The sequence below is a fragment of the Phalaenopsis equestris genome, unplaced genomic scaffold, assembly GCF_001263595.1.
Source record: "Phalaenopsis equestris unplaced genomic scaffold, ASM126359v1 Scaffold000800, whole genome shotgun sequence".
Classification (NCBI taxonomy): Eukaryota; Viridiplantae; Streptophyta; class Magnoliopsida; order Asparagales; family Orchidaceae; genus Phalaenopsis; species Phalaenopsis equestris.
The window spans coordinates 638664-651498 of record NW_018165240.1 but is presented as its reverse complement, the minus strand read 5'-3'; the positions used below and the strand labels follow the sequence as shown (position 1 = coordinate 651498).

General features: G+C 34.7%; 1 protein-coding gene across 2 annotated transcripts in view; it reads left to right on the top strand.

Annotated features, from left to right (window-relative positions):
- Positions 1 to 227: 227 nt before the first annotated feature.
- Positions 228 to 12835, top strand: part of LOC110031317 (putative uridine kinase C227.14) — a 24499-nt gene continuing 11891 nt past the window's right edge. For both annotated transcript variants that reach the window (XR_002294728.1, XM_020734460.1), the window contains exons 1-4: positions 228 to 349; positions 4616 to 4752; positions 4834 to 4877; positions 5656 to 5733. Coding sequence is in view for 1 of the 2 variants with exons in the window: in XM_020734460.1 (XP_020590119.1) it covers positions 289 to 349; positions 4616 to 4752; positions 4834 to 4877; positions 5656 to 5733 (320 nt within the window). In the remaining variant the exon portion in view is untranslated. The remainder of the gene's footprint in view (positions 350 to 4615; positions 4753 to 4833; positions 4878 to 5655; positions 5734 to 12835) is intronic.

Below are 12835 nucleotides of genomic sequence, written 5' to 3'. Positions count from 1 at the left end.
TATATTTACATGCATAATAGTTTGATGCATTTCATGTCTGAAAAATGATTACAATGCTATTTTTAAGGTGATGTTAAAAATTTGAATGTAAGGCGTGAGATATGTAAATATATAAAAATTCTCTAGAATAAAATATTAACATTTTTATTATGTAAATACATAGGAAATTGGTGGTTTCTATGTAAATGCTCCAAAACTTAAAATTAAGAGGATTTCCTAGACAAAAAGGCCCTAGAAATCGCTCTGCAAAATGCATATTTTTCCCTTCTACTGTTAATCTGCTCGACGATGGAGCTCTCGCTCTCGCTCTCCTATAGCAGAGGAGGAACTTGCCCTTCTCCATATCAGCGTATGAAATTCCCTCTGCTCGGCTCTTGCTTTGAATGCCCTAAAGCTTATGTTTTTTATTCGTTGATGCTCGAGAACTCTTTCAAATTTGATGCATTGCGCCGTCCGTTAATTGGAATTTGAAACTTTCTTTCATATTTGCAAGTACTCAGTTTGATTACTGTAAAAAAAAAATTGAAATTTGGACCTTTTACCAATCTTTTGTGAAGTTCTAGTTTTTATCCGATTAATGCTCTGCCAGGATTTGATAAAATAGGAGAGAAGAAGGGAGAAAGAGGTATTGCAAGCTCCAGGCGCCGCCATCGCTTTTTCTCATTAACCAAACATATGTATAAAGGGACAGAATATATATAATAGCAAATAGAGCATTCTAGCATAAAGGGAAAATGGTGGATTTATCTTTTCAGCTGGGGTTTGGCAAGTGCAGTTAACTGAATTTGTATATTTGTCCGGCTGTCCAGGTTATACTTGCAGCCCTGGTCGCACCATCGGCTTGGATTTGAGATGATTGAACCGTTGTTTGGAGAGGGATTTAGTTAGTATGTCTGCTGGTTGGTCCTGAGTGTGAATGTGATGAATTTGTATCTCACCCGATTGAATGCGATCAAATATAAAATGATAGTCGATTTCAATATGTTTCGTGCGAGCGTGGAATACCAGATTATTAGCTATCACTATGGCTGAGTGACTATTGCAAGAAAGTTTGGTAGGTTGAAGCTGTGGAATGTCAAAGTTTTGTAGAAGACGTTGTAGCCAAATGACTTTGGTTATGGCCATAGCAAGCGCTTGATATTCTGCCTCCGTCGATGACCATGCCACTGTGTGTTGTTTCTTTACTTTCCAGGAGATCGGTGTGTTTCCTAAGTACGAGCGATAGCTCATGGTAGGTCTGTGGTTTGTAGAATCTGCTACCCAATAGAGATCCGAGTAGGTTTGTAGTTGAAGTTCAGCTTGTGTAATAAGAATGCCTTGATTAGCTGTACCATGTTGGTAAGGAAATATCCTCTTAAGTAATTGGTGATGGTATATAGACAGATTATCCATATGTTGGCAAAGCTGATTAATGAAAAATGAGATATCTGATCTAGTAATTGTAAGATACTACAACAAGCTCATCAATTGCCTATAAGTTGTTGGTTCCTCCAAAGGATTGATGGTTTCCGTTGGCAGATTGACCTTCATAGGAAATGGTGTAGACACCGCCTTGCAGCCTTGCATACCTGCTGTTTGTAAGAGTTGTTGAAGGTACCTTTGTTGACCCAGGAAAATGAATGAATCAATACGAGTGATTTCAATGCCTAAAAATGTGAATACCGGTCCCAAATCTTTAATTTTAAATCCGGAATGAAGTTTGTTTTTCAGCTCTACAATGATAGATTCATATGCTACAATGATAGATTCATATGCACCTGTGATTAGGATATCATCCACATATAGAAGAAATTAAGTATTATGAGTAGATTGTCTGGAAATAAGCAAAGATGGATCAGCTTTACTGAAATCAATTCTCACATTGATGAAAAATGCTGAATGGTGGCAAGCCATTGTCAGGGAGATTGCTTAAGGCCATAGATATCCTTTTGAGTGAACACACATGTGACGGAAGTTGAGTATCAATAAATGCAATAGGTTGTTGCATATAAACAGTTTCATCTAGAACTCCATGGAGAAAAGAATTTGATTCATCAAGTTGAAATATAGACCATTATTTTTGGAACAAAATAGTGAATAACTTTCGGAGAGGAGGCATTCTTGCAACCAGACAGAACATATTATGATAATTGATCCCCTGCTCTTTTTTGTATCATTGAGCTATCAGTCTAGCCTTGTGTCGAGTCACCGATCTGTTGGAATTAAATTTGGTGTAATAAGTCCCACGACAACCTAAGAATGATTGATTAGCCGGTAGTCAAGCCAATTCCCAAGTGGCTTGTGCTTGTAAGGCATGAAATTCCTCATTTATGGCTTTCCTCCTGTGTGAATACTTCACTGCTTGGGAGTAACACGTGGGATCAAGTGGCTGTTTCAGTTGGTGCAATAGGTTCACGTGTTGGACCGGTTTTCAAATACCAGCTTTGGTCCTGATCAACATCAGATGGGTGTAGGCATTGTAGTGGTCGGTTGATGTAGAGGATGGGAGTGAGGGAGCTGCGGTGATTCAATTTGCTTAGGTATGGGAGATGCGGGAAGTTGTGTGGAAGCAGAAGTTGGACGGAGTGGTTGAAGTGAAGTATTGGAAGGGAGCACGGGAGTGACGAGGTAAGGGTTGATAGTGTTTGTGGTTGGTATGTAAGGGCTGTGGCTTGGTGGAGTGGGAAATGGATAAGAATTTCATCAAAAAAACATGTGAGATAATTATCTTTCCCGAATTTTGGATGAAGACATTTGTAGCCTTTGTGATTGGGTGAGTATTCCAGGAAAATGCAATGAGTTGACCTTGGAGCGAGTTTATGGGTCGCTTGTGGCTGCATCCACAGGTAGCATGCACAAACAAATGGCTTGAGATGGGTGTAGGTACATTTGTGGTCATGTAAGAGTTCATATGGAGATACAGCCAAGGTGTTTTAGGATTACATTTTGTTAATTAGGTAGGCAGCTGTAAGTAGTGCGTTGACCCAAAAGTGATATGAAAAAAAATCATCTGGGGAGTAATTCAAAGTTTCAGAAACTTGAGTTTCCCATGGTGTAACAAGATGAATGAACTTTACCTGATAGTCACTTGGAACTCAAAGCAAAGTGCGACAGCCTTGCCCCGATTTGATCCCAGAAGGCAGAAAGGTTGGAAAGCGATAACATCGGGGCAGTCCTGAGAGCGGTAGTCTACAAAGGTCCAAATTTAGGTGGCGATTCCAGGCAACTGCGAGAAGGAAGCCACCTCTATTGAGAGTACCTTCTCTGATACCATAATAAACCAGGAGAGAAGGGAGAAACATGTATAGCAAGCTCCAACACTTCTTCTCATTAACCAAACATATGCATAAAGGTACACAATATATATAATAGCAAATAGAACATTCTAGCATAAAGGGAAATGATGGACTTATCTTTTAAGTTGGGATATGACAAGTGTAGCTAATCAAATTTGTCTTTTTGTCCGGCTGTTCTGGTTATGCTTTCAGGATTAACCCATTCATTTGCTTGAAAGATAATGATCTTTCAAGGGCTCATTTGGTCGCTCAAACTATAAACTATGTTTTGCAAAATGATGAAGTTTTTTAAATCCATCATTTGGTTGTACATAGTTATGCTTGCTTTGGTTTCAAATTTTACAAGCCAAAACTCTATCAATGGTGAATTTTAAACTTCACATTCAAAATAAAGGAAAACAAGATGCTCACTTTCTAAAAGCACATACAAGCAACCTAATGAGTTATTGAATCCAAATTTGCCCATGACAATACTTGAACGATACCTATGGGGCCCATGAGATCTAAACAATGCCTTAAGAGAGAGTAGAAAGGGGGAGAGAGAGAGAGAGAGAGAGAGAGAGAGTTTAAAGAATCTTATTCTCTATGCAGAAAGCTCATAGTATTGTACTAAATTTATAGAATTTTTTGGAGCCACAAGAGAAGCCATATTTTAATTTGGTAGAATAAAAAAAAAAACATGATATAACTATTATGGACGCATGCACTTATTATTCGGAATTTCATTAAGTACTTGTGGACCACTGTTTTGGTGTGTACGTTAAAGTTGTTGTCAACTGTACTGATGGAGTCGCCATCTCTAAATAGCTAGTTTCTTTTATGCCTCAGACGGCTCCTTTGGATTTAGCGAGTGCTCTCAGATCCTGGGTAAGTTCCCTTTAAGCTGGCCGGTGCCTTCAGAGCTTGGACAAGTGCCTTCTGAGCTTGAGGGAATGTTTTTGAGATTCATGTACCATAATTCCTGATGACTTCACTTGCTATTTTGGCTTTAACTCGAACTACATATTTCGATATACATGAGCCATAAATGTACTTTTTGATTTTTTTGGTGTTGGTTGTTTATATCACATTTTTGTTAGACTATTTACTATACAATTATGACATAATGTTATAATGAGATTGAATTCTGTTATACGCGATATCAAACATTCTCTTTTTTGTTGGCCTCCCACTTCATTTTTTTTATGTTGACTTTTTCTGTGCCTTGACACTCATCTTTGATTTGGATTGTGTCTATGTGTATTAATTCATTAAATACTAATCATAAACCTTTGTCTTAATGCGTTTTATGTAGTTGCTTATCTCTATTTGATTTCTTTCACTGTCATGTTTGAGACTAGTAAATCTGTTATTGCATGGAGCTAAACAACATATAAGTTGGCAATATACTCCGTATTTATTTTCTCCAATCAGGAAGCCTACAAAATTCTCTTGGCAGCAAAAATGGCATCTTGGAATAAGACATAGCTGCCAAAAGGTGCATTTCATATTTTTTGCATCATTTTGATTATTTTTAGTTTTATAATTTTCATACTTATTATATCACTTATTCTTCTAGGTTGTGTCTTATAACAAACAAGGCATTCCTATTTTGGAAGCAAGGTATTCAGTTAGCGGTCATTTACATAAATACCACCCAATATCTATGTATTTACGTATCTAACACCTAAATTTTATTTCTTACATTTATAACACCCAAATCTTTCATGTCTTTTGAAAGTCAGAATAATGTTGAATTGTATTATTGATATGAAAATGGGCTATAAATAACCCTTACATGAATCCTATAATAGGACAGGCAATAAAAAAAAAATAGCATGAAATGAAAGATATAACACCTAATATCTCAAATTAATCACTTTATCTTAATTATTTGGAGATAAAGGAAACAACATAACATAAAATAAAGGAAACAACATAAAATAAGAAAGCCTAAAATAGGAAAGGAAATAAATCCAATCTAAAAAAATAAATCTAAAAAAGAAAAGAAAATAAAATTATATTAGGAAGTAAATTTAATTCTCAAAACTTCTAATAGGAATAAATTATCTTCTAATTTGACTTCTAACAATATCAAATAAAAAATGCCACCAGTTTAACAGTTAAAGAGTGTGATGCATATTTTCATGCATAAACAAGGTGGCATCTATGTAAAAATTGAAATTGTGGTGTTAGATATGTAAATACAAAAGAATTGAGTGGTTTGATTATAAATCTTCCTTTAAATTATAGCGAAACTTAATCATAAAAAAATCCACTTTTCTATGTATTCATTCTAGGAGGATATAACTTCAAGAAGATCTGAAAGGTTTTTCTTTTTCTTTTTCTTTGTATAATCCAGTTCAATTAAAACTGAATTAAAATTGTTTTTCCTTATCAGATCTATTGAAGAGATATATGATGATCTAGGAGAACGTGTCCTTTCTATCACAAGAACAATGAATCATTTTGATAAAAAGTATGTTATTCCATTGCCATTTAGATTTATTGTTGTTCAATTTTTTTCTTGAGAATTATAATAGATATGGAAATTACTACATGAAGACGCTATTATAGATTTGCAAATTTCTTTCATTATTGTTTCAAGTTGGTATTTTACTTTCATTTACATATTGAATGTATATCTTTCTCCATAGTTATTAACCTTGGCTTTTCAAAGGCCCTTTTAATATTTTCATTCAATATTTTGTGACATTGCATGAGATTAATTGGAAGAACAGTTCTTTCTTTCTATTTTTTTTGTGGATGCAATTCTCTTGCTTTTTCAACAACAACAACAACAACAAGCCTTTATATCACTAATTGGGCTCGACTACATGAATCCTTTTTCTCTATTTTCTCCAATTGAATGTCATATTTTAACTTAATTTTAATATATTAAGATCATTTTTTATACAACATGCCCTAGTTAGTGTCATATTTTCATTTAATTCTAATAAATTAAGATCATTTTTTATACAACATGCCCTAGTAATTTTAGGTCTATCTCTACCTTTTTTAATATAAGCAAAATCTAAAACATCTACTCTCCTAACTGTATCATCAGATGCTCGACATTTAATTTGACCAAACCATTTAAGAAGACTCTCTTTAATCCTGTCTACAACTCAAGCTAAAACAATCCTTTTTCTCTATTGTCTCCAATTGAGTGTCATATTTTAACTTAATTTTAATAAATTAAGATCATTTTTTATACAACATGCCCTAGTAATTTTAGGTCTATCTCTACCTTTTTTAATATAAGACGAATCTAAAACATCTACTCTCCTAACTGTATCATCAGATGCTCCACATTTAATTTGACCAAATCATCTAAGAAGACTCTCTTTAATCTTGTCTACAACTCAAGCTACAACAATCCTTTCATGTATATATTCATTTTGCATTTTGTTTCTGAGTGCAAAGTCTTAATCCACCTAAGCATGCTCATCTCAACAACACTTAACTTGGTCTTATGCTTCTCTTTTATAGGTCAATATTATGCACTATAATGCATTGTAAGTCTCACCACCATCTCATAAAATTTTCCTTTAAGTCTAAGCGGTACTTTTCTATCACACAATGGAGCCAATGCATTCCTCCACTTCAAACATCCAACTTGAATTCTATTAATAGCATCCTCATCTATAACACTGTCACTTTGACCAATAGACCTCAGACATCTTACGCTTACTTCTTTTAATGATTTGATCACCCATTGTCAACCCCTAAATTTACTAAAACGAAAGTCTTTAGACTCTAAAGTTAACTTTAATAATTCAAGATTCTTGTTAACTCTTTCTCTAGTCTTATCCAAAAGAAGAAATTTAGTAGTTTTTAAAAAGAATGAAATAAATTATTGACAAGTATTTATTTATTTATCTATTACTTATTATTAGCCTTAGCAAGGTTCATCTATGAAGTTTTTGGACTTAACCTTCTGAGAAGTTCTGACAAGAAAAAAAAAGGGCTGGGCATTTACATACATACCACACAATTCTTATGTATTTACATATCAAATATCTAAACTTTAATATTTGCATTCATGATACTCCAATCTTTAACATCACATAAAAAATATCATTTTATTAACTTTTTAAAAATAAACTTCTCCTTCTTATGCATATGTTTATAACACCTAGGCGATGTAAATACAAACATCAAACTTTAGGGGTCGGATATGTCCCACCAAAATAAATAAAACACAATAACAACAACAACAAGCCTTTATCCCACTAATTGGGGTTTGCTGCGTGAATCCATTTTCTCCATCGCGTCCTATTGAGTGTCATGTTTTCAATTTGAGTGTCATGTTTTCAATTGAGTGTCATGTTTTCAATTAATTCTAATAAATTAAGTTCATTTTTTATACAATATGCCCAAGTTTTTCTAGGTCTAACTCTCCTTGTCTTAACATAAGTCGAATCTAAAACATCTATTCTCCCCATATCATCAGATGGTCGGCATTTGATGTGACCAATCCATTTAAGACGACCCTCTATAATTTTATCCGCTACTGGAGATACACCAACTCTATCACAAACATATTCATTTCACATTTTGTCCCTAAGTGTCAAGCCACTCATCCACCTAAGCATTCTCATCTCGGCTACACAACTTTGTTTTATGCTTCTTTTTTAAGGGCCAACATTTTACACCATAGAGCATTGTAGGTCTCACCACCATCTTATAAAATTTTTCTTTCAGTCTAAACGGTACTTCAGTCTAAACTTTCTTTCAGTCTAAACGGTACTTCTCTATCACACAATAGGCCCGATGCATTCCTCCACTTCAATTAACTTGAATTCTACTAATAAAATCCCCATTTATATCACCATCATTTTAAGAAATAGACCGAGATATCTAAAGTGTTCACACCTTTTAATGATTTGGTCACTCATAGTTACAACTCTGCCGTTAGAGCTACTACTATATTACATTATTCAGTTTTATCAGTTTTAGTTCTACTCAAACAGTTCTACTCAAACAAAGGCCTTTAGTCTCCAATGTAGACCTCCATAATTCAAGTTTTTCCTGAACTCTTTCTCTAGTCTTATCCACAAGAAGCATATGATCAGTGAAAATCATATACCAAGGTACATCCTGTTGTAAATATCCCGTAAGAGCATCCATAACTAAAGCAATAAGATATGGGCTTAAAGCCGATCCCTAATGTAATCCATATGAAATAGGAAAATATTGAGTCAATCCTCCTATACGAACACAAGTAACAACTCTAGTATAAATATTTTTATTGACTTGAATATAAGTCATATCAACACATTTCTTCTGTTGAACTTTTCAAAGGATTTCTCTTGAAACCTTATTTTATGCTTTTTCTAAATCAATAAAAATCATATGATCATATGTAGATCATCATATGTAGATCCTCCTTATTCTTTCTGTACTTCTCCATCAAACCTCTAAATAAATGTATAGCATCCATAACAGACCTGCCTGACATAAATCTAAATTGATTATGAAAAATCTTTTTAATATTTCTTTATCTATGCTCATTTATCCTCTTCCATAATTTTAAAGAATGACACGTCAACTTAATTCCTTTATAATTTACACACTTTTGTGCATCCTTTTATTCTTAAAAATGGGGACCAAAATACTATTTCTTCACTTCTCAGGCATCTTTTTATTTTTTAAAATAATATTAAAGAGTTTAGTAAGTCAAAAAACTCTCAAATCTTCCAAATATTTCCATGCTTTAATTGAGATATCATCAAATCCTATTGATTTTTCACACCCTTAGTTTTCTCTAAAGTTTCATCAACTTTTTTTTTACTAATGCGACGATAAAAATAAAGTATTTTATTATTATTAAAAATATTAAGAATACTAAGGTCGATCATATTTTCAGAAATTTCATTGAAAAGTTTATCAAAATAACTAACCCACCAAAATAAATAAAGAAAGAAATAAAAAAAAATCCATTAAATCTAGTTGAAATTACAAAATGCTTGCTTAGGGTTTAGGGATTCTTTAAAATTATGGAATCCATTGAAAATGACTCATGCCCTGAAAATCCATTGAAAATGACTCATTAGACAAGAAACTCGTAAATTTGAATTCACATTTATTAGGATTTTCCTGAATAGATTTAATAGAATAAGCTCATGCCCTGAACCAAACAGAAATTTTGAACATGGGGTTCTTCCTCATGCTAATTGGTTCGTTTAAACTCTTTTAACATTGTCGTCCAAAGTCCATAATCAAGTTGGGCATAAGCTCAAAATTTTGTGCTTTGGTGTGCCACCCATTAAATACGTTTATGTTTGTTTAAAATATAGTGTATTTCTCCAACTAATGTGAAAACATACTCGACTTTTTAATTCAATCAATTAAGTTACATCCTCTTTGAGTTGAGTTTAGGCCGAGAAATTCTAGCTAAAAAATCACTTTGATTTCTTTTTATGATTAAGGATGAATTAACAAAAAAAATTGATTCAAAATTGCTTAAAATTAATTTAATTATACACTTTTAATACATAATATAAGCAAAAACTTTGGTGATCTATTGGCAAAAAGTTAGTTATATTTATCAAAGGTTATGAGTTTGTGTTGAGATTTCGAATAGACCACTTAGTTTCTTTGATAGGAGGACGGGTATTTAAACTCAATTACAATTTGCATAATAATGGAAAACAATAAAAATAAAATAAATAACTAGAAAATAAAATAAAACAAAATAAATCAAAAGAGGAAATACATAATCAGGTAATAAAATCAAATAGTAAATAATAGCATAGGGATAATCATTATAATTTAATACTCCTCAAGTTGAAACATAGATGTCAGTCATGTTCAACTTAGACTTGAAGTCATTAAACAAATGGCAAAAAATATTCTTAGTGAGGATGTTTTTCTGTTGACTACTGTAGGACATATATGAAACACAAACCTCCCCAGACTAAATTTTTTACCTTAATGAAGTGTTTGTTGATCTCTGCATGTTCGGTACAATCATGCTAGACTGAGTTGTGAGCAATGCTGATTGTGGCTTTATTATCTTAGAATATCTACAACGAAACAGAGGGTGGCACACGAAGTTCGTGGGGCAAGATGCATAGCCAGAGAGCTTACAAATTCCTAAGGGTATGGATCATAATTTAGCTTCAACATTGCCTCGGGCAACTACAGATTGTTTCTTGCTTCTCCATGTGACAAGATTGATGAGCAATACCACGAGGTGGAATGCCGATCATGAATTGATCCAACTCAATCAGCAACTGTATAACAACAATAGACCGAGAGGTGTGGCGGAAAAAAGAACAAATCTGAGCTCGATGTACTTTTTACATAGTGGAGAATCTGATGGACAACTTGGAGGTGGTGCTCGTAGGGGTCATGCATGAATTGACTCACTATTCCAACTACGTAATATATGTCGAGGCAGTATGAGCTAGGTAGATGAGTTTTCCCACAAGACGCTGGTAATGAGCCTTTTTGACAAACACAACATTGGGAATATCAGATAAATTTTGTTTAGAATTCATAGGAATAATAACAAATTTGCACAGAAGAATATTGTTCTCTGTCAAGAGATCAATCACATATTTGCACTAGACATGCAAATTCCCCTAGAGGACCGAGCCACTTCCATGCCTAAAAAATGCCGGAGCGATCCCAAATCCTTCATCTCGAAGGATGAAGCTAGAATGTCTTTTAAGGACTATAATGTCGGGAGATGGTTACCTGTAAGAACACTATCACCAACATAGATAATACGGATAGTTGGCCATTGGAGTGCCAAAAGAAGAGGTTGTGATTTGATTGAGCTTGAGTAAAAGCATGTCTCGCGACCACCTTTGTGAACTTGTCGAACCAGGTCCTTGGGACTGCTTTAGCTCATAAAGGGACTTTCGTAGCCTGCACACTTGTTCTCTGGAGGCAGTAGAATCAAAACTTGGAGGGAGAGACATGTACACCTCTTCTGTCGGCTCACCATTCAAGAATGCATTCTTAACATCTAGTTGGAATAAAAGTCAATTTATATTCACTGCAAGTGGCAACAGGTCCCGAATAGTGTTTAATTTAGCTATCGGAGAAAATGTGAGCTCATTGTCAATTTTGTAGGTCTGTGAGTATCCTTTGGCTACCGATCTTGTCTTGTTGCATTCACATGACCCGTCTGAGTTGAACTTAGTGCTGAAAATCCATCGACACCCGACAACTTTCTTACACCGAGAAAGGTCCACAACGTCCCACATATGGATCCGCTAAAAGGCATTCATCTCTTTCATTATTGTCGTTTTCCAAGCTGGATTAACAACAACAACCTCAATAGTAACAATGATCTAATGGTCCGTCGGAGCAGTAGCAAATGCTCTGTAGGTCGCCATTAAACTATGGAAAGACATATTTTGTCATTAAATAAAGGAAGCATGTTTGATTGGGTACCTTACTTGGAGAACTCATCTCCTCATTCGGTAGAGAGGTTGTGTTGAGGATGTCGTCCGGAGTGGAGTCAAGGTCCTGTAAGGAGGTAGCGGGCTCCTGAGTTGGAGCATTGGGATGGGTGCACCGAGTGTAGAGACGGACAGTGAGAGGAGAAGATGGTGCGCTCTACGGGACTGAGGACTCCTTAGTGGTGGGAACAATGGGAGGGCCATCCATAAGAGTAGGATAAGGGCCAGAGTTGGGGAACTCAAGCTCTCCCTCACTGAAGGTTGAGCTAGAAAAATAGGGAACAGTTTTAAAGATGGGTACATCATCACTCATATAGATTTTTTTTGTGGTTGAATCAATACATCGATACTTCTTTTGAAATACAGAGTATCCAAGAAATATACATTTATGGATATGGGATCAAGTATACTTTTAGTAGGGGCAGTGCTTTGAATAAAGACAGTGGATCCAAAAATCTTTGGATTTACAGTAGAGAAGACCCGATTGGCATAGAAGCATGACATCAGGACGACTAAGGGGGTTCGCAACTTGTGAATTTTAGAGAGGACTTTATTTATGAGATAAGTGACAGTTATAATGTCATCGTTTCAAAAACATTTTCGGACATTAGATTGAAACATAATGAAGTAATCACGTCGAGGAGGTGACGATTTTTCTTCTCGACTACCAAATGCTGTTGAGAAGTGTCCGTGCAAAAATTATGATGGAGGATGTCTTTACTTACCAAGAATTCACTCAAAATAGAGTTGAAAAACTCACAACTATTGTTGGTCCGAATGACTTAAATAAGAGTTTTAAATTGAGTCAAGACAAAGTTGTAGAAATTTTGGAAGGTAACAATGACTTCCGATTTGTCTTTTAAGATGTAGACCCACATTTTGAGTGTTGTTAGCAATTAAGGTCAAGAACCAGCGTTTATTAGTGTAGTTGGAAGTGCGAGAAGGTCCACATTTGTCACTGTGAATAGGGTTATCAAAACGATTTGTTGTTTGCTAACAGCGTGTGTTCGACTTGTTAAATATCTCGTGTTCGATTCTTTCGCTAAGTAAATGAACCAAACACAAACAATTGTTTGTGCTCGATATATAAACAAGCTGAACGCGAACAAAGTTTTGTTTGTTTGCGTTCAGCCCGTTTTGACTCGAAATAATTAAATTATA